Raw genomic sequence first — 21,397 nt, forward strand, 5'->3', positions numbered from 1 at the left:
GTTTGATAAATTGAATAACTAACTCGGGGTGGCATTGAATTTCTCATAAAAGAAAGAAGAGAACACAAATTGCCAATGATGGGTTAGTAAAGCGGTTAAAGACCAGCCCTCCTATGGGGAGGTCCTGGGGTCGTACCCACTCGGCGGTGTACATTAAGTAATTTAGTTCCCACCCCATAGTAATAAGCTAAGCTACCTTTCCAAAAAAAAAAAAAAAGAAGAACGCAAAGAGAACATGAAAGCCCAAACAGCAATTGGCTCAACCACTTAGCTTCAATAGTGGGCTTTAAATTTTTGTAGGCCCAATTAAACCGAAGAAATTGGGCCGAAACTTTAGTTAATGGACCCAGAGGGTATTTCAACGATTGAATCGGTTGTAACGTAAAATCCTGGGAAGGGAACCCTGTTTCGTTCACCGGAGAAGTGGTGAAACTCTACTGAAGGCAGGTTCGAAACCCTCGATCCAGGGTAGTAAATATACCTATCCATGCTTTTATCGAATTTCTTGAATTACTGCTTTACTTCAATTTTTCTTCCTTTGCATTTTGATGTTCTTTCCCTACAGAAAGTGTGGTTAATTGATCAGTGTAACCTAGGGTTCGCTATAAGTTTTCTTTTTCATGTTTTCAATTCCCTTTTTTCTTCTTCTGTTGAACAGATCTTTGATTCGATTTTTTGTGTTACTCATACATCTGGGATAAAGTCTCTTCAAGTAAAGGAAGCATGAAGACCAATGAAACAAAGGTACTCTTCGCCTGTTTAAAATTTGTGATTGCAGCAGTCTCGTATTGGGTTAATTAGTTTTGTATGTATGCTTGCTCACTTTGTTATTTAGTTGGTTCTCTATATGTGCATTTTGTTGTTAACAATGGATGAAAATTTCCCTTTCACTGAAAAGAAAAGTGATATCCGATTTTGGTTATCAACTGAAGGTTGTTGATTTGAAGCTAATAAAGCGAGGGTGAGTACTGTACTGAACTTTTAAGCTAATTTTTTTGAACAGTGCACTTGCCAAAAATTCAAATTTACTTGAATTACACTTTTAACTGGTTAGGTGGATCTATTGAAATACGTTGTGTGAAACTTCCTTCTTCTTTTCTTTTTTTTTTGGTGTGGTTGCACCAGCTGTTGTGGTTAGAGGAATTTGAGTACTAAAAAGTTGAATGTAGTTGAGGAGGTATATTCCAATATACATGTTAATGAGTGCGGCTACTGAGAATTTAGACATGGTCTAGGAACAATTTATTATGGTGGTTGATGATTAGCACATAGTTTTAGAATATTTTGTTGAAGGTCGGTATCTTGTATTCTGTAGTTTGGGTTGTGGCTGTCTCCAGAGGGTTGTTACAGCCCTTAAGGCTGGAAAGAGAGCTTCTCTCTTTGTTTTTCCTTTAAAAAATGTTAGTGAGGGGAGGTTATAAGAGTATACTTTAAAATTAAGCACCTCCAGATGCAGGCTGTGTAGGAGTGTTCTAAGCATTCTATTAGAAAACAACTCTTGTCTTGTATGGAAATTAAATCCCTATCTTCCAGCCAATTACATTATACTATAAAAGAAAACATAAATATCAATGCAAAAAGGGAACTTACAACATTCACTAGGGGAAGCTTCCTAATTGCCAGTAACTTACTAAACTTATTATAACATTGAATGATAAATAAAAAGATGGGTTTAAGCTCATGGTCCACTGCTTATCATACGTAGGTACCCCTGTGTGTTTCTCTTCTTCATCCTATGAAATGACATGTCTGCCTCCTATTGCAGAATGATAGAGAGACATTCAGAAGGAGGAGCTAGGCTGCTAGCTTACATACGCAGTCTGACACCATTGTTTCTCCATAAAAGAAAAAAAAAATGTCCTATATACATATCCATTCATTTCATGATTATACTAGATAATGCTGGTTCATTTAACCAGTAAACTAGTCTTGCAATTTTCATTGTTAGAAAAGTAAAAACTTGCACTTGAGTTTTGTAGCAGTAGAGGATCAGTGCCCCTTGATCGACATCCACAGTCATTGGCTTTGATGGGGTGATCATTTTTGTTCATCTCATGATTAACCATTATGACCCCTTGACAAACAATGCAAATGATATTTGTTCAATTGAAATCTCATCAAGGGGCTTCTCATCTTCAATCTTTTGTCAATAAATTCCTCAGCTTCAATCTTCTTTTTTTTCTTTTCTGGATGAATATAGAAATATATTAAAGAAAGGGAACAAGTACAAGGTCTTTAAGCAGAAGATCGAAAAGTAGAACTAAGTCCCCAGGAGACAACAAAGAGCCTGTTCCTTGGGGTATCATTGACAGGGGGTGGGGAATTGCTACCAGCCTGGAAGAAACCTCAAAATAGATGGCATTCCAAATCCTGTCTACAGAGCGGAATTTGGAAGTCCATCTCCTAGTATTATGCTCCCACCAAAGGTGGTGGACCAATGCACAGAACACTAGCTTATCGATCCGGTCTCAAATGGGAGATCTTGAAAAGTTTCTCAAAATTCAAGACCAGTCTCGCCCAAATCCAAATGAGCGTCTTGAACGGGGCCTTATAGAGGAAAGGGCTTTTCCCCAGATAGATCTGGAGAAAGGACAAAAAAAGAAAAGGTGCTCAAGGGTTTCCAAACCAGACCAACAGAGGATGCAATTTTGGTTAATAGGGATGTGGTGGCTAGAGAGGAAGGATTGGGTGGGTAGGGCAAGGTTTATGGCTCTCCAAAGGGTAAGGGAGTGATAGGGAATGTGGCATTTGAACCAAACCAAGGGGGCCAGGGGGGTTTTGGGCTATGGGGTCTAACAAGGTTCCAGGCCGAGGAGGTGGAAAAGATTTTGGTGGGGGAAGGTAGCCAAATGGTGAGGTCGCAGAGGGGAGTGAGAAAGGGGAGGGAGAGATTCCCAAACCTGTGTGAGAATGGGCAGGGGGTTAGGGTTCCAGGAGCCATTTGAGATGAAGGCCGACAAGGGGGGTGGATTTGGGGATTCGGGAGTTATAGACCGTATGGGGACCAAAGTGGTTAAAGAGAATGCCCATCGGATGCCAAGGGTCGAGCCAAAAGGATGTCCTCAGCTTCAATCTTGATTGAACTGTTTACTTCATCTTGATCATCATTTAGTTTTTGTGCTCTGAAGCCTTTCATCATGCTTGACATTTCATCACAGAAAAAGTCAATATTTTCAACAGTCTTTTGACAAGTTGTCATGAGATCAAGAAGCCTTCTTTGGAGACCATGAAGTCCTGTTTGCAGATTTTTTTGAATTGTGTGGATTATAATGATAATAGACGAGATGGATTGGTTGAACAACCTCCATGAAGTAGCTTCACAAGTTGATGTGGATCAAAAGAAGGACCTCCTATGGTGGGCTTATGAAAGAGAAGAAGAAAGAAGATAAGGGGGCTCTTGCAGGAAGTGGAGAAGCATCCATGAACAGTAAGAAGAAAGAAGAAAAGGAGACAACAACCTCCCTAACCAAGATAAACTAATTCATTTCATTATTAAAAAACTGTGGGAACTGTCAGCCTTTACAATGTGCTAATAGGGGTTTTAAAAAAAAGGTTAATTTAAACTAAAACATCATCATGTGAAAGCTATTTAGGAGCGTTCCTAAACATCCTTAACTATTCTAGTAATAATTAAAAAAAAAACAAAAAAAGAAGGAAAAAATCTTATCTAGTTTGGGAAGTCCCTATTTTCGAGCCTGTTGTATTAGGATGACAAAGAAAAAATAATGAGCATGATAAAAGGGGAAACTCCTGCATATGTGGGTCAATAACTTACCGATCTTTTCCTGATAATTGATGAATAAATAAGAAGAAAGAAAATAAATCCCTAAATCACCATTTGACTAGATAAGACTGGCTCATTGAACCTCATCAGCTAATTGATGGGACCGCATTTTGAATAAAAAAAACTCAGATCTGAACTGAACCAACCCAAACCAGTCCTGCATTAGTTAGAGCAACTGACCTGAACCATGTTAATTTGCTTTCTTTGATTTTTTTATTTTTATTTTATATGGATTTTCACATATTTGTGTTATTGCTTTCTTATCAGATGCCAAGAATGGGGGACATTCTTAACCTTCCAGTGCAAGATCCACCTTATGCGGAGTTCTCTGCTGCTCAAATAAACTGGGTAAAAATAGAAGGTGGTCGTCAAGGTGGCGATGATATTGCCTTGATCCCTTTTGCTAGAGTTGATGACTTCGTCAAAGGTGAATCAACTAATGCTGAATGCCCTGCAAGTTTTCGCATAGAGTCAAGAAGAAAGCGATCTGAAGGGAGTGTTAGCAAGCCAAGGGTTGATGGCTATCTTGAATACACACTGTATGCTTCACAAGTGATTGATCTTTCAGTGTGATTTGTTTTCCAGGTACATCTTGGTGACTGTTACTTTTGATGATATTCTGTAGATACTGGTGTTCTTATGGTCCTGAAGATTACAGAGATAGTGAGTCTGGTATTTGCGATAGCTCAAACAATAAGCCAGCATCAGGGAAAGGCAGCAGGCCTGGAAGGCGTCATATGATGAGAGGCTGCCTCTGCCACTTCACTGTGAAGCGCTTGTATACTCGCCCTCTCCTTGCCCTCATCATTTACAATCAGCGAAACCATGTTGATAAGACAGGTGCTCCTTGTCATGGAATACTTGACACGGATGCTGTGGGGACTCGAGCTATGTATGCTCCTCGGATTTCAGAGGAATTACGTCAGAAAATCATGTCTATGATTTATGTTGGAATATCTTTGGATGACATCATCCAGCATCACACGGAGGAAGTAGAAAAGCATGGTGGGCCTTGCAGCCGTGATGATTTTCTAACTCGAAATGATGTTCGCAACATTGAAAGGGTGATTCGGCATTCAACTTATGAATTACATGCAAATGACCTATCTAGTGTACGCATGTGGGTGCAACGCCACCAAAAGCTTGTTTTCCTCTTCCAAGAGCTCTCTCCTACAGAATCATTCATTTTAGGGATTCAGTCTGAGTGGCAGTTGCAGCAGATGATCCATTATGGTCATAACAGTTATGTGGCCTGTGACTCAAATTTTGGCTTGAAAAGGCTCAGGGTATATGGACTCACTTTTTGGTAGTTTTATTTCTTTCACATGTTTAAGTTTCAGGCTTCCTTATCCTATTGACGTCCTAGTTGAAATATTCATCCCCTCCCCCCCCCCCCCCCCCCCCCAAAAAAAAAAAAAAGAGGAAAAAGGAAAAAAATCCTAGTTGAAATCAATGTCTTCACAAGACTCTCTGTGCAGCTCTTAATAGCACAACTTGTGTATTGTTTAACTTTGTAGCCAGTTTAACCACCCAGTAGGCCATTGCCTTTGGGCTGCTCTTTTGGAATAGGAATTTTTTTTTTTTTGGGTTAAGGAAGAATGAAGTTCATCCCGAGGTTTTTATCTTTTCTTCTTCTTCTTCTTCCTCTTTTTTTTTTTTTCCCTCCTTCCCCATCTATAATTTTGATAGTGATGGCCCGATTGTGAACTAACTATATGTGCTTTCCTGTTCCCCCTCTTGTTGTCCTGTAAACAGTACCCATTGTGTACTTTACTAGTTTTTGACTCATGCCAAAATGCTATTCCGGTTGCATGGGTCATTAGTTCTAGTTCTGACAGTCAAGATATCCATCGATGGATGGGGCCTATTGTTGAAAGAGTACGAACCAAGGACCACAGATGGAACCCCAGTGCTTTTCTGATGGATGATCCATCTCTTGATATTTCTATAATAAGGTACTTATTCAGCATGTTCTTTGGTTCAATCTTGGGCCTGCTTTTGATTCTAATAGACTAAAAATGCTAGCACATACTTCCTGCACCCAGAGATGCTTTCCAGTGCCGGGTCCTATTATGTATCTGGCATGTTCGTAGAGCTTGGATGAGAAGCCTTCTGAAGAAATGCTTCCACTTTGATGTGCAAAGGGAGATGTTTAAGCACCTAGGCCGGATTTTATATTCCACAAGGAATGGGCCAAGTGTTGTGGAAGCAATAGAAGAATTTATGCAAGTTTTTGTTGACCAAAGTGCTTTTATGGACTATTTTAAAGACCGATGGCTACCAAGGATGGGTAATTATTCAGTTTTCTTCTACTTTGTCTTTTCATATATGATGCTGGTCCCTACTTAGAATGCTTTACTAATGACTATGTAACCTTAAGGAATATATGTACACACTCATGGCACTGTGCAGAAGCTGATGTTTTACGTTGGACATGGATCAACTAATTTCCAAAGAGCTATAAGGCTGCGTTTGTTTGCAAAGGTGGGGTGGGAAAAAAGAACATGTGGGCCCCATGTGTAGTGGGGTGAGGGAGAAGGAAAGGAAGGGATTTTGTGGAAAAATGTTAATTGTGGGTCCTACTTTTCACATTTTGTGGGGTTTTGAAAAGGCTTGGGGTGGGAAAGTTGGCTTACCACCTCACCAAACAAGTTTCCTTAATTTAAGAAAACTTGTCTCTGACTTTCCCACCCCAAGCAACCAAACAAACTACATTTTTAGGATTTAAAGGAAAAGTTTACTTTTTCAAGAATTTTCCCTCCCCACCTTTATTCTAGCAAATAAACACAGCCCAATGGTATATTAAGTTCACTAGATAAATTGGGAGATTAGTGTCCATATTGCTTACCTTAGAGTTTGAATAGTGCTGGGGATGATGATAGGGAATGTGAGACCATGGTTATGCATAATGAAAGAATATACCAAGCTTCATTCTTTTGATATTAGATAACTGAAATAATAATTCCTTTGCATTGACTTGCCAATAAAGTTATGGGTGACTTGTTTGCATAAGTGTTTATAACATAAATGGTTGTTTTGGAAGCATAATTGAATTGTGATCATGGTGGGAAATCTTGGCGAGATTTCGCTTTTTCAAAGAAGTGAGATGAGATGGAGGTTGAGAGTAGAGAGTTGGGATATCTCGCTTGAGATCTCTCCTTATCTTGCCCTAGATCTCATTGGAACTTTCAATTTTCACAATTTTTTGTGGATTTCGGCTGAATTTTCACTTGACTCTAAGCACATCTACAACATCGAAGGATGATCAATCATTCTTTGCTTGTGGTTATATAATTTTATTATTCTATTCTTGAAAATTGAGATTGTAATACTCATATGGATGGAATTTTGATAACATTTAGGTTATTTGATGCATTTAATACACTTGCTTTTCATTTATATGCCTTAAAGGTTCTATATTACATGTTGTATAACCTTGGATTCTCTAATCCTACAACATTTCAGTTTCACACTATGGGTAAACTTAGAAATCATACTTAGGGTTGTTTTCTGACAAATTCAAGGCCATCAACGTGTTTAAAATACCTTAAATAGACTAAATACCAAGTTTCAACCCAATTGGAATCCTAAAACCCACAAAAATGGGCCACCGAGTTGACACCAAAAAATTGTTTATCTCGACTGAGATCTTGCCGAGATGGTCAAGATCTCGGTTTTTCAAGGTGGTGAGATCTCGCTCTCGAGCGAGATCCTCTACCATAGTTGTGATAACTTCACATGTGGAGAAAAACAAAATAATGTGGAGAATTAAACCTGGCATGTTGGAAATGTAGTGTCATATTGCCCAACCAAATATTTTTTTAATAATCAGCATGCTGCACTTTTTGAATAACAATTAAATGTTATATATTCTAATGCCTGCTGAAAGAGTTAAATAACCAATAAAATTAGGAAATTGAATGCAAGGAAGAAGATGGAGAGTGATAAGCCCCTAATATCCACGGCTACCAAAGGAAGAATAAGAAGAGAAGCAGGGGATCAGCAGCAGCAAAGAGCAGAGAGGCAGACCTATCAGCAGGGGACATGTGGCATGATTCTATTGGGCAACACCCATAACCGAAAGCTGGCTGAGGAGCTGCCAGGTGGCAGTGAAAGATTGGGGGACAGTGGAAGTTTGTTAGAGAGAGCAGGATTAAGAGAAGGGGGGAGGAGCTTGCTGAGGGGAGGAGAGGAAAGAGGCAAGCAAGTGCTTGAGGAGAGGGAAACCTCTGGGGAATGGCCTAGCCATGGTGTTGCTTTTGTTTATCTGAGTTTCGATTTGGTTTGTTTAATTTCAGTAGTCTTTATCAGTTATTAGAATCATAGTCTGTATTCAGCAGCTATATCTATATCAGAGTTGCTTAATGAAATCAATTGTTACTTCAATATTATCCTGCTGATATGTCAATCTGAGTTCATAGCTTTCTGGTGTTATCTCCTGTTTGTCTGTTAGAAGTAAAGGATAAATGAACAGGGTTATATTTTGTTGCTGTCTGTATTGAATCTGTTGCCATGAATGATAATATCCATTGCTGTCAGTAAGGTTTCGGTAGGACTCAGGACAAGCTTGAGAGGGTCCTATCAGAGAGAAACCGAGACTGACAAATACAAGCAGAGAAAATCGTACTTTGGCAGTCCCAAGCATCAATTACATAGAGATAACCAGTCAGTTATATAAGGTATTAGATAAAAATAGAAACAAGCAGAAACTTCCTAATCCTAGTTATAACCAATCTACTGAATTGAGCTAAAATCCCATGCACATACTACTGTGACACAAATAATTTGTACCACCGCTATACAAAGTGGTACATATGTTAACATCTGCTACTTTGCCTGCAGATTTGTGGGTGAATAGTGTGAGGACTCTCCCTGTGGCAAATCAAGAGCCATGTGCTGCCATTGAGGCTTATCACTTGAGGTTAAAGTCCAACCTGTTCAATGATTTACATGGTGGCACCTGGCATAGAGTTGATTGGCTGGTCCACCTTTTGACAACTGAAATCCACTCCTTGTATTGGTTTGGTCAATATTCTGAAGAAACTGGGTGTTTCAGAAACCTGAAGGAGGAGTTCTTCTCTAATAATTCCTGGTATCGGGCATTGAATATTCAAGATATTGATGTGATATTGGATGTGGAAGACTTACGCCTTGTGAAGGTAATTTCTCAGTCAGACAGGACTCTGGCGTATACAATCTGGAATCCAGGTTCAGAATTTGCCATGTGTGATTGCCAATGGTCGAGGTTGGGGAATATGTGTAAGCATGTAATCAAGGTAGGCATCCTGTGTAGAAATCGCCAGGTTGCAAGGCCATCATTGGCTGCCCAGACTTATCGGCAGGCACTGTTGACACTTCTGCAGAATCCTCCGGATGACCCTATAGTTCTTGATCATGCCATTTTACATGCGACACGCCTGCAGCAGGACATTAAAGGATTGGAAGACTTGTCAAATAGTGGCTTGCTCCAGCCTTTACCTCTTCTTGATCCAAATATTCAGATTGCTGACAATCTCTTGCCTACACCACGTCTCCAGTGAATTGGTATGACTGCTACTTGGATGTCTGAGGTTTTGAATAAACCATTTTAAAGAATAGCCGTTCTGTTGCTGGCTGTGGAAGCAATAGGTATTAACTGCTTCTGGAATTTCTGTTTGATTCTCAATGAAATTACTGAATTGTCTCTGGATGATATTCCATCTAAACTGTTATGCAGGAATCTGAATGCAGTGTCGGGACCAAACTGACACCCGGTTCAATGAGAAAAGAGTTGATTTGTTGAATGCCTAGATTTCGCACTTAGTAAGTAAGGTTTTATTAGATTACACCTGGTATCTTTCATCCAACAGTGGTGTCACCTCCAAGTCCTGATTACATCTATTTCTGTTTCTGTTACAGTACCGAGGCTCTACTTGAAAGGGGTGATCCGATAGTGGCAGATAATCATATAAGAATCCAAATAATGGCCATTTACTGGGCTTTCTGCTGAATATAAGTTAACCAAGTAGGGACTGAGCTGGTTCATTTTGTTAACTCAGAACTTTGAAGTCCATCTTCACCAGCATTGACCTCCCAAAAATCCCAAGTTCGTACTGAAAGAGCTTGTGGTGCAGAAATCAACTATATGACTGAGTTGGTTCATTTTGGTACTTCAGAACTTGGTTTCAAATCCATCTTCTCCAGTATTGACCTCCCAAAATCCCCCAAGGTCTTACAGGAAGAGCTTGTGGTGCAGAAATGTGGAAAATTATGACCAACTAGTATTGCTGAGATGGAGTCAAAATTTCAGTCATTTATGTGAAGAATCATCTCTTGTCCCATTTGTCTTCAAGGTATATTACTCTTGAAATTTCTTCTTAGATATGCTCAGGGCTTGCAACATGTGATCTCTGTCAGTCTGTCTGCATATGCTCATTCTCCATATGTATTTCTCAAGGATTAGCTGTATTATTAACAGAGTGATGAGATTGGTTTGTTGGTTGCAGTTTGGCATGAATATATCAGTGCTTCCTCAACTTCTTGCCAATTGGCTTTGGAGGCTTGACGGAAAGTATGAAAACATGAGAACCTATGCCCATGCCTGAGTGTGCAAATATGCTCCTCATTTATTTAACAAGGATAACCTGTAGTAACAGAATTAGATGGCTCATTCATTGCATGAGCATATCAGTGCTTCCTTGACTTGCGAAGACATAGGAGGCGTAATGGAAAGCATGGATCATGATGTCTCATGCCTGAGCTGTGAAACTTCACTATTGACTGGCAGCTTAAATGGTGTGTTTGCAGTGAGTTCACATGGATGCCTGACGAGTTGTGACTGAGCCATGGGAGAATCATTTTGGCGGTTTCGTTTACTGAATATTTCCTTGTTATGCATTTTATTGCTCTTTGCAGGTATTTGATGAACCATGTTAATGAGGAATATGTAATTTGAGTGAAGAGTTGTCGAAGCTGGCATTAACCAATTCTTGTGATCTTAAAAGAAACTGATTCGATTGTTAGTTACTACTAATTGCTGTACTGCAACTGAGTTATGTTGCTTGAGAGAGGATTTTCCACGTAAGAGATTCTATTGGGTTTTGATTGATGTCCTGAGATAGTGTTGAATGTTTCAAGGATTGAATTTTCATTCGTCCATGTTGAAGGGGTAATCTCTTAATACATGGATTCTGGTTGTTTTTGCGACTCCTGAAATAATGTGAAGGACATTTTGAATTTTGTACAGCAATGGGAATGGGTACATGACACACTCAATGGCTTAATTCTCTTCAAGGGTGAAGAAAACCTTTTATCTAGGTGGATAACTCCATATTTAAATTCTTTTCAGATATCTAGCTGACAGGTTATGGCTGAGCACCGAGGCTTTAACACCTGGGATTGTTTTCACAGGTAGTCAGAATGCTCCATTGATCTTCAAAAGAGAAGTTAGAGATCTGATCATGTTTAAAAGGTGTTCTTCTACACTTTGGAGTGTTTTCGTCTTCTGGTACAGGCAAGATCCTCTACGGAAGATGCTTAGTAGATCACTGGCACAAATCCAGCAATGCTAAATAAGATCCTCTCCATCGCTGGCCATGTGATGTGAGGGTGCTCATACGCATTATTTGTGAAGCAAATTACAAGTTTCTCATTATTGGAGTGGCCTACAAAATCCACCTGTAGAAATTGAAGTTTTTTCAAGGCAGATGATCAGCTCAATCATTGTGACGTTGGAGGTTTATGAGAACAGGTTTTAAAGAACCTGGAACTGGGATGAATGGATCTTGTTCTGGAATCTGATTCAGAGGTGGGTGAGAAATTGACTGCAAATTTGATTGGCGATGGGATCCTGATTCTCGAAGCTATGCATAGGAATGACAGATTGAGCAAAAGATTTCGATGGTTTGCGTGAATGTAAGGTAAAGAAGCCCATAAAACAATCTTTTCTTGCTAGAGTTAAAAAAAGGAACAAAATCTTCACCAGACAGCCATTGTTTAATTGTGTCTACGATGAAGCACCAATGTGAAGAGACGAGAGAGCTTACATATGATTGAGGATTTGGTAGGGATTTGTTTGTTCTTATATGGTATCTTGATGATATCAATCTCACATTTAATACTTACAAATGCTTTTGCTTTGATCAACTGTCACTAAACTAAGTTAATCAAGTCAACTTGGCTACACTAAAATCTGAAATCTGTGATGATAAGGACACTCTAACAGCCCATGTGAGTGTTTACTGGTGAAGGGTCCATTTCCTAGCACCAATCCATCCATAAAAGTTTCATTAAAGAAGGCAAGTAGACAAGGACAAGTTTATATCAGTAAGAGGATCATTAAATGTATAATTTAGCAGAAATACCTTTTCGCAACAGTGACTCCTTGTGTTCACGAGATTACCCAAATCAAGAAAGAAAATTTAATAGGAAAGCTTGCTTTGATGAGTAAATTTCAGGTAAACTGATCTTTGCACGCTGGGGTCTTTACATGGTGGTCCTTTGATGGAGGCCAAAGGAGGCCTCAGAGATACAGTGGTGACAGATGTACTATTCTGCTCCCACGAATGCTTTAATCCTATTTATGTAGGTTATGGGCTATATATGGATTGTTCGGAGAAGTGATATAATACCATTGGTATGGCAGGAACTGGAAGAGTAACGCTCGGTGTGCCTCCCTTGGTTGGGATCCTCTACCCCTACATGTGGAGGATTGGGCTCTCCTTAGATTCTTTGGTCACATATTTAAGAAGGAAGTCCACCTTTATGGTACATAAAAAAAAATACGTGATTTCAAACAATCAGTCTATTCTTAAGAAATCGAATTGATCCTTATTTTTTGCACACAATCAACTAGCATTCTATTGTATTGATAACGGCACCGTCCGAGGACCGCAAAGAGAAAGACCTTAGGACCGAAGTGGTGAGAAAGGATATGTATAGCTTAGGCCTGTATCTAGCATGGCCTTGAACAGAACTGATTGGAGGGCAAGAATCCATGTAGCCGACCCCATTTAGTTGGGAAAAGGCTTATTGTTGTTGTTGTTGTTGTATGGGCTATATATGGATTATACCATTTCACACACTACCATTGGTATGGCATGAAATGAAAGAGTAAACTTCTTGGTTGGGATCCTCTACCCCTACATGTGGAGGATTGTGCTCTCCTTTGATTCTTTGGTCGAATATTTAAGAAGAAAGTCCACCTTTATGGTACATAAAAAAAATACATGATTTCGAACAATCAGTCTATACTTCAGAAATCTGAATTGATCCTTATTTCTTGCACACAATCAACTAGCATTCTATTATAGTTGATTTGAGTTTGATTAATCGGCTTACATCCATGGTTTGCATTTCCTTAGGTGTCCAGATGACCTATTCGGGACGAAAAGTGAAGTTAGGAGGATTGGGTATAACTATTTGGAGTCTGGACGGCATGCCTAGATTGGCCAAATCCATACATGTCTTGTGTTCATCTGCAATGGAGGCTGAGGCATTGGCATTTAGGGTTGATGTGTTACATACAGAGGATCGCTCAACCCCCCCCCCCCCCCCACCCCATTTTCATTTTGCCTATCATCCTCGATATTCAATTATTGAGATCAAGAATTGAGTTTACAATTTCTTGAGTGTAGAATTCAGCATATGTCTAGGTGATCCAATATTGTAGCAGATCTTCTATCAAGGAAGGCATTAGATGTTGAGAGCTCACAAAAAGAAAAAATAATAATAATTGTCCATATGACATTAAGATGAATTGAGGAATCAAAGCATAGACGCTGATGACTTTGGCTCTTGGTTGGTGCGTCGAGGAGAGATCCCTATGTTCGCTTCTTTCGGGCTCAACAAAATCTCATGTGCTCAAGATTCATCAGATTAGATAAACTTATCTCTTGATCTGATCAGGTTATTTATATTGGGGAATTGGGATGAAAGGGCTTGTTTGGTTCCAAGTTCCAATATACATTCTGTGTTGGATCAGATAAAACAGTTGGCAAAATTGGCAACAACCCTCTAACTACAGGAGGGTTTCGAGGGTTAAATACATTGAACACGGACGCGAATGACTTAACAGAAATCAAATCTAGGCTGCGTTTGTTTGCTGGAATAAAGGTAGGGTGGAAAAAGGGGTGGAAAAATTCTTGAAAAGAGTGCAGATTTCTTACTTTTCCTTTAAATCCCAAAATGGTAAATTATTTGGTTGTTGGGGTGGGAAAGTGAAAGACAAATTTCCTTGATTACAAGGAAATGTCTGCTAATGTGGCAGTTCAACTTTTCCACCCCAAGTTATTTTAAAAGCCCCACATGTGGGACTCTGTCCCAAAAAGTTGGGAAAAGTAAAAAGTGAGGATTCACCATTATCACTTTTCCACAAAATTCTTTTCTTTCATTTTCTTCTCCCTCATCCCACTATACATGGGACCCACATTTTTTTTTTCCGACCCTTCTTTGCAAACAAACGCAGCCTTAGTTTCAGGTTACATTAACCAAAAAACGAAAGAGAGAAAAAAACGTGAAACATTAAGAGATGGATTAATTTGTCGCTTTTATTTATTTCTCGCATTGCATCTACCAAAACTGAAAAGATGGAGTGGGATACAATAGATCGTATTTATTATGGTGCACGCTGTTGTCTCCAATCCTCAAACGGAATGGATGAATAATGGCCCATGGCAGCATTATCAGCACCTCCTTGTAAAGAAGTGGACAGGAACGTGGGTTCCTCCTCAATCACAATCAATGAGGTTGGTCAGAGGAATTAAGGTCTAGAAAGCAAAGCATAGCATAGCATGAGGGGAAAAAGGAAAAATCTGCCGAGGTTTAGTGGGTTGACCAATTCCTTCAATAAAGGAAAAGCAGACAAGGAAAGCTGGAAGAGAAGAAGCTTTCCATGGCCGGCACTGAGCGAGAAGGGTCAGAGTTTATTTCATGCGGACCAAAATGGGGGAAGGAAATGAGTCTACCCAGAAGCTTCAGTACTGAAAAACTGAAGAGAATCTCATATCGAGGAAAACTTAGCGGGGAATTCTACCTGAGTGGTGCGTTCTCTCACCAGTGAACAAGCAGGAAAACATTGATCCATGATTACAGGATCACATTGCTCCGCTCAACTTTTAGGGACCTGGTCGGCTGGTCCAATAGGAACTTGCTGGAAATCCTGGAAACTTTTCAGCTTTTGAGACTCTCTTACCATATCTTCGGAACCTTTTCCCACCACAGATTCTTCTCTTCCAGAACAGTTTCATCAGAAACTTGGGGGGTGGTTCAATGCTTCACGCTCCTCTCCCACTTCCGCCTTTTATTTCAGAAGAACCGAGTTGTGCAGTGTTATTTCACATGGAACTGTTCACAGAGTAGAACGATAACAAAAACACGAAAGAAGGTATAACTGATGGATCCCTTTTTCCAATCTCAACTCTGTTGAACGAACACAAGATCGAAGAAAAAACTGGAAATACAGGTAATGGTTTAAATTGAATATCAGTAACTGAAAATGTTCATTATACTATAAATTTCAAAATCGAAAATAAATGAGTGTAATAAAATTAAGAAAAGAACCCAAGAAAGAAGGAAAAAAGAAAGACGACCATGAAAAAACCCCACGAAGCAGCAGCAGAGGAGCAGAAGCACTACTGCCTTCCGGACCCTGTTTATCCTTTTCTTTCACGAATCTCAACCCTATACATACATTTCCCTGAAACCTAAATCTCTCCCTTGCAATTTATTCACAATGCAGAGCCCATAACAATCAAATATACGGAGAGACTTCCTCCTTTTTCCCGCTTCTCAATCTCGTGTTCTCTTCTTCCCAACAAATGTAATTTCTTCAATACATTGCAAATGTTGCCAGAACTCATCCATGATTGCAGGAATTCTGTTCTTCATTTTTTTCCCGAAACAGCAATAGCAAATGGGTGCAGAGAACAAGTAAAAGATGAAGAATCTAATAACAGCCAAGAAGACTGAAACATTGCTTTTCTTTCTTTCAAGGAGAGGAAATTTTTCAAAAGAATGAATAGAAAGGAGGTGACAGAGGAGAAAGAACATCAAATCTCAACGATGGGTACCGGCGTCGGAGTTGGCGAGCTTGCATAAACAGTGGGTGGCGGTGATTAGTAAATTGGAGACGGCGAGGGTGCCGGTGGTTCATCCTCTTCACAAGACGGAGGAGGTGGTTCTATGCATGGAGGTGGTGGGGGGAGCGGTGGCTCTATGCATGGCGGTGGTGATTGTGGCGGAGGCGGCGGCGGTTCTATGCATGGCGGGGGTGCTTGTGGCGGAGGCGGCGGCGGTTCTATGCATGGCGGGGGCGATTGTGGCGGAGGCGGAGGCGGCGGCGGTTCTATGCATGGCGGGGGTGCTTGTGGCGGAGGCGGCGGCGGCGAGGAATAGTAATATGAGGGAGGTGGTGGAGGGGGTGAGTTTGGCGGAGGTGAATATACAGGTGGTGGTGGTAGTGAAGGGGGAGGGGGCGGCGAAGGTGGTGGAGGAGGTGGCGAAGATGGTGGAGGTGGTGAATTTGGCGGGGGAGGTGGTGGCGAAGAAGAAGAAACCGGTGGCGGTGGTGGGGAATTGGGAGGTGGAGGAGGCGGAGACCGAACACATGGCGGCGGTGGAGAACGAGCACAGTAAACTGGAGGTGGCGGTGGTGGAGGTGGTGATCGAACACAGTAAGGTGGTGAGGGAGTTAGAGACGGGGGAGGTGGTGACGGGGACGGGGACGGGGGCGTTAGGGATGGTGGAGGTGGTGACGGGGACGGTGGTGTTAGAGATGGTGGAGGAGGGGACGGGGACGGGGACGGGGGCGTTAGGGATGGTGGAGGTGGTGACGGGGACGGTGGTGTTAGAGATGGTGGAGGAGGGGACGGGGAAGTTGGTGTTAGGGATGGTGGAGGTGGTGACGGGGAAGATGGTGTTAGGGATGGTGGAGGTGGCGATGGAGACGGTGGTGGTGGGGATGGGGGGGGGAGGCGATGGGGACGGTGGTGGTGGGGATTGGGACGGTAGTAGTGGGGATGGAGGAGGTGGTGGAGGTGGGGACGGTGGAGAATATATAGGTGGGGGCGGAGAAGATTGAACTGGTGCTGGTGGAAAGAAAACCGGCGGCGGTGGAGGGGGCGAGGATATAACAGGTGGTGGAGGTGAAGAGAATACAGGTGGCGGTGGTAGCGAGCGCGACGGAGGCGTGAAAACCGGCGGAGGGGAGAAAACCGGGGGGTAACGTCACAACAGGTGGGGATGGCACGGGTAGGGGAGGTGAAGGTGAAGGTGAAGGCTTAGAAGGCCTGAAACGGGTACATCTGAAAGCACTACAATGCACCTGACGAGACAAGAACATCTTACATTGCGCCGCCGACCTCTGGTTCGGCCTTGCCGGTAAACAATTCCTTCGGTCGTCAAAGTGAGGAAGAGTTAAACAAGATGGAGACTCGCCTGTGAAAAAGTTATACGAGTATGTGAAGTTCTGTAAATTGGGAAGCGAACAGATACTCGTAGGAATCGTTCCCGAAAGCATGTTGTGTGCCACATCGAGTTGTTCCAAACTCACCATGTTCCCAATTGCATCAGGCAATGGCCCCATGAGCTTATTGAAGCTCACATCAAACACTGTCAAATTCTTCAACAACCCGATCTCCGAAGGCACACACGAATTTAATCCATTATTCAGCAAAATAATCTCATTCAGGTTGGTCATATTTCCCAAGCTGGCAGGAAGACAGCCGTGGAAATTATTGTTTGCAAGAACAATCACAGAAACCGGAGAGTTACCAAAATTATCCGGCAGATTGAAATGGAAGCGGTTGTCATTGAGAAAAATGGCATCAAAATCTTTATCAAAGAGCTCACTAGGGACTCCACCTTCGAACTCATTAAATCTCAGATCGAGATACTTGAGCGACGGCAATCTTAGAACTACCTGGGGAAACTTGCCGGCGAACCGATTGTTACTCAGATCCAGCTCGTAAAGAAGCTTCAGGTTTATGAACTTGTGAGGCACAGTCCCACAAAACCGATTGGAGTTGATATGGAACAATGCCAGATCTGTGAGCAACCCTAGCTCCTCCGGAAGGTAACCAGCAATATCACCGTGGTTGAGATCAATGCCAGCTACCGTTCGGATCCGTGGATTATCAAGCGCTTGAGAACAGTAAACACCAGTATAGTTGCAAACATTAGATCCAACCCAATCTGCAGTCAGATTCTGAGGATCGGAGAGTATAGCTTCCTTCCAAGCTTGCAAGGCAATGTAAGCGTTCCTGAGTCTGGGATTCTCAAAAGCGAGAGAAGGATCCACAGTTACCTTCTCTCCTCTGTCACCAAACTCATCCCTGTAATACAAGAGCTGCCTCTGCCTGATATACATAGCTTCGGCGTCCGTAAGGCCGCCATTGCTAGAAATGAACGCATCTGGTTCAGCTAAAGAGTAAGAAGCAGCAAACAAAAGGAAGAACAGCGAAGAACACAAATGCAGATGCAAGTAGAGATGACTACTCTTCTTCTTCATCTCACACTACTGAACATCTGAAGGTTTCTTCGCGTTCTTAGAACTGTTCTTCACCTCCAGATTGCAAATGCAAAGAATGAGATCAAAACAGTACAAGTAATGGAGAGAGCAGAGAGAGCAGAGACGGGTTTTTTCTAAGCGAGACACATTTTGGAAAGTGATGAAGCTATCAACGTACAGCTAAATCACAGCTAAGAACCACAAGATTCTTCCTTCTTCAGCTGCTCCTCTTTGGTCGCCTCTTATTCTCTCTCTCTTTCTTGAAGTCGATTTTATTATTTATTATTATTATTTATTAGTTTTTATTTATTTTATTGGTTTGGAATAAAAACTCCTTCCAACCCCACACGTTTTTAGGGCATAAAAATAGTCGGCGGCGGTGGTCGGGACCAGGGAGTGGATTCCGGCGGCTATTTGTCGCGTTGGTATCGCGAGGGAAGAGATCAGTTCCCACGACTTTGACAAGTAGGTGCAGCGCCACTAACTTCTAGTTGTTTTACCATTCTACCCTTACCTGGATTTCAAATCTTTTTAACGAATTTTAAATTTTCAAAATCCAGAACCGGCGGAAATTCGTCTGGGTTTTCGAGAGAAGGGTGTTTTGGTAATTAGAGAAGTATACTTTTTGGTAACTAACCGTTAAGTGTTCGACTCCTGGATTAACTTCATACCCATCTTTTCCTAACCGTACTTTGTAACGGTTTGTCTTGATGTGTATGGATGGGTTGTCACGACATGCATGGAATGCTGATGATGTGATGCATGATGGTGATATAATAATGTTGTTGAGAGAATTAATTTGAAAAAGTGGGTCCCACGTGGCTGTCTCTCTGTGTATAAAATAAATAATCCCATACTAGCTAGGTAGAGAAAGCGACAGCCGAGGGAGCATGTGAGTGGGGCCCAGGGAGTCATGTCCTGCACGGCTGGATCGTCGGTGCCAAAGGGATTTTGTGATACATACACAGAGCGTTCCCGTGACCACGACAAACTTCCTCGCCGCGTCACCACAAAAGGGTATTTTAGTATTTTCCATCGATGGAATATTATTATAAAGATAATATTAAACCTAAACGCGTTTTTTTTTACGCGTTTTTTTTAAGGTACAACGGGGCTTATTAAGCCGGGGAAGGAATATTAATATACATTAGCAAGAGTCGAAACTACGACCTCTTTATTATAAAGAAAATATTAAATCTAAACATATTTCTAATTGTCATTACTAAATCTCAGAAGTGACTACTGTGTGGACTAGATTGCGCTCGTTGCAGGGGCGTTTCAGTATGCAATTGCCTTAGGCTCGTGTTCGGATTTGGATTCGGGTTCCATTTGGTTCGGCTCAAATGATTCTTACTATAAATATATTGCGCTTTTATGAAGAATACGCTACTCCTTTAAGAAAAAAATCACAAGCTTCAAATATATTGCACTATAATGTGTGAATGTAACCAAAAAAAAAGTTACAAACAAAATAATACCATTGAATAATTGAGAAAAGATGCTTTGCTTGACCAACCTTATATTGATTGATATTCAAAACCTCATAACCACACTTCTCTTTTTTAAGTTTTATTAGTTGCAAAAACTTGTTGTCATCAACAAACAAATAATGCAGCTTTAAACTGTTAGCTTTCCTTCATTCTGTGCTGGAGAATATTTGAAGGCATCAAATGTATGCTTTGTTTGAAAGTTTCTATTCAAAGTATGGCAAAAGCCATGTAAATGATTGCTTTTGTATATTGTCGGAAACGGAATCATGTCCAGTTTGTGTATAAAAGTTTTTTATATGGTATACTTGATAAAACTTAAAAATCTTGATATTATGTACAAGTAAAACATAGGTTAAATTCATTGCAGTGACGACAGTATGAGTCCGAGCATCATAAGATCTAGGATTTGAGAATTCGACTCCATGATAATTGTTGTATCTAGACCTTCTTTATGTTAGCCAAAAAGAAATTGGTTAAATCTCATTGGGAAGAGCTTAGTCCGAGCATCGGAGGATCTAGGGTTAAGTGTGATGCCTGCACTCACAAAGAAAATTAGAGCGGCCCGACCTTGTATTGGTCAGGAGACCGCCTCTAATGCGCAAGTTAGTCTAGACAACAATAGAAGGCCTTGGGAAGGTTCTCAAAGCATAGAGACTAATAGTAAGATGAATCTCATATCTTGTCCATCTTAGGACGGAGGTTATATAGGGGTTACCTGGAGGCGGCATTTCTATCAATTTCGCCTATTTAGTTGAAGAGTGAGCGAGTTGCCTTAAGAAGCACGTTCTTCTCTTAGTGGGATTAATGGAGCCGTTACTCAATTATCCACTTCCCCACATTTCAGAGTGGGCATAATGAGTGGTTATCTCTAACTGGCCCTTTTGATTTGGTCATTGAAAACGTTACTCTTGGACTTAGCATTGAGCATCCTCTTACTTCACAAGCCTATCTCAAGTATGGATGGATCCCTTGGGGAATGTGTTATCCAACTACCCGAGTGGGTGTGTGTTTCCTCCCAAGGGGTTCTTCAACTCCTCCCGAGGAGTTGATATCCATCTACCTAAGTGGGTGTGTGTTTCCTCCCAAGGGAGTTCTTCAACTCCTCCCAAGGGGGTGATATCCACCTACCCAAGTGGGTGTGTGTTTCCTCCCGAGGGAGATTCTCGGATTACATATCCTCCACAACAATAATTATACTGCAAATACATTGGGTGATCCTCATCATCATCATCGACACATTGTGCAAATTAAGTCTTTAATAAAATCACAGAGGAAACATCCTAGAGCATCTTCACAAAATGCTCTAACCCCCTTCTTTCTTTCCACATTACTTTGTCCCACATAAAAATTTCATGTGGATATATAATGCAGGTTGACCAAAAGTAACAATAATGATATTGTCATAATTATTATAACTTCTCAAAAGTTCGCAAAATAAAAGAAAAATGTGCATCCCAACCCCCCCCCATCTCTCTGTAGTAGTTGGAGTTTGATGACATTTTAATGTAGGTTGACCGGTAATAATTATGAGTTCTTATAATTCTAAATCTCACTTAAGAAATGTATATATATATAATGGATCAACATGGTTTATTCAACATGAAAAGTTGGCAACCAATTCCAAATAAATATTCATAG

General features: G+C 41.0%; 1 protein-coding gene and 1 pseudogene across 4 annotated transcripts; one reads left to right on the forward strand and one right to left on the reverse strand.

Moving 5' to 3' along the window:
- Positions 1-393: 393 nt before the first annotated feature.
- On the forward strand, positions 394-12,161 carry LOC149024989 (uncharacterized). Of its 4 annotated transcripts, none has more exons than XM_089145177.1 (10): positions 394-468; positions 659-744; positions 4,052-4,323; positions 4,410-5,070; positions 5,540-5,739; positions 5,830-6,074; positions 8,627-9,412; positions 9,501-9,590; positions 9,683-10,116; positions 10,270-12,161. In XM_089145177.1, the coding sequence occupies exons 2-7, from the start codon at positions 724-726 to the stop codon at positions 9,322-9,324; spliced, it is 2,097 nt and encodes a 698-aa protein (XP_089001303.1). In that variant the 5' UTR covers positions 394-468; positions 659-723; the 3' UTR covers positions 9,325-9,412; positions 9,501-9,590; positions 9,683-10,116; positions 10,270-12,161. The 4 variants fall into 4 exon arrangements, with proteins under 4 accessions (XP_089001303.1, XP_089001302.1, XP_089001304.1 ...); XM_089145176.1 differs by having other exon boundaries at positions 9,501-9,586; XM_089145178.1 differs by having other exon boundaries at positions 395-447; positions 9,501-9,586.
- Positions 12,162-14,321: 2,160 nt separating this feature from the next.
- On the reverse strand, positions 14,322-18,526 carry LOC149024990 (uncharacterized; annotated as a pseudogene).
- Positions 18,527-21,397: the final 2,871 nt, after the last annotated feature.

This window comes from Hakea prostrata, chromosome 2 (genome assembly GCF_041222555.1).
Source record: "Hakea prostrata isolate BN-2017 chromosome 2, UWA_Hpros_2, whole genome shotgun sequence".
Lineage (NCBI taxonomy): Eukaryota > Viridiplantae > Streptophyta > Magnoliopsida > Proteales > Proteaceae > Hakea > Hakea prostrata.

Coding starts and splice junctions, on each gene's coding strand:
- LOC149024989 (XM_089145177.1), top strand. CDS start 724: ATGAAGACCAATGAAACAAAG. Junction 745..4,051: donor TGAAGACCAATGAAACAAAG/GTACTCTTCGCC, acceptor CTTTCTTATCAG/ATGCCAAGAATGGGGGACAT. Junction 5,071..5,539: donor TTGGCTTGAAAAGGCTCAGG/GTATATGGACTC, acceptor TCCTGTAAACAG/TACCCATTGTGTACTTTACT.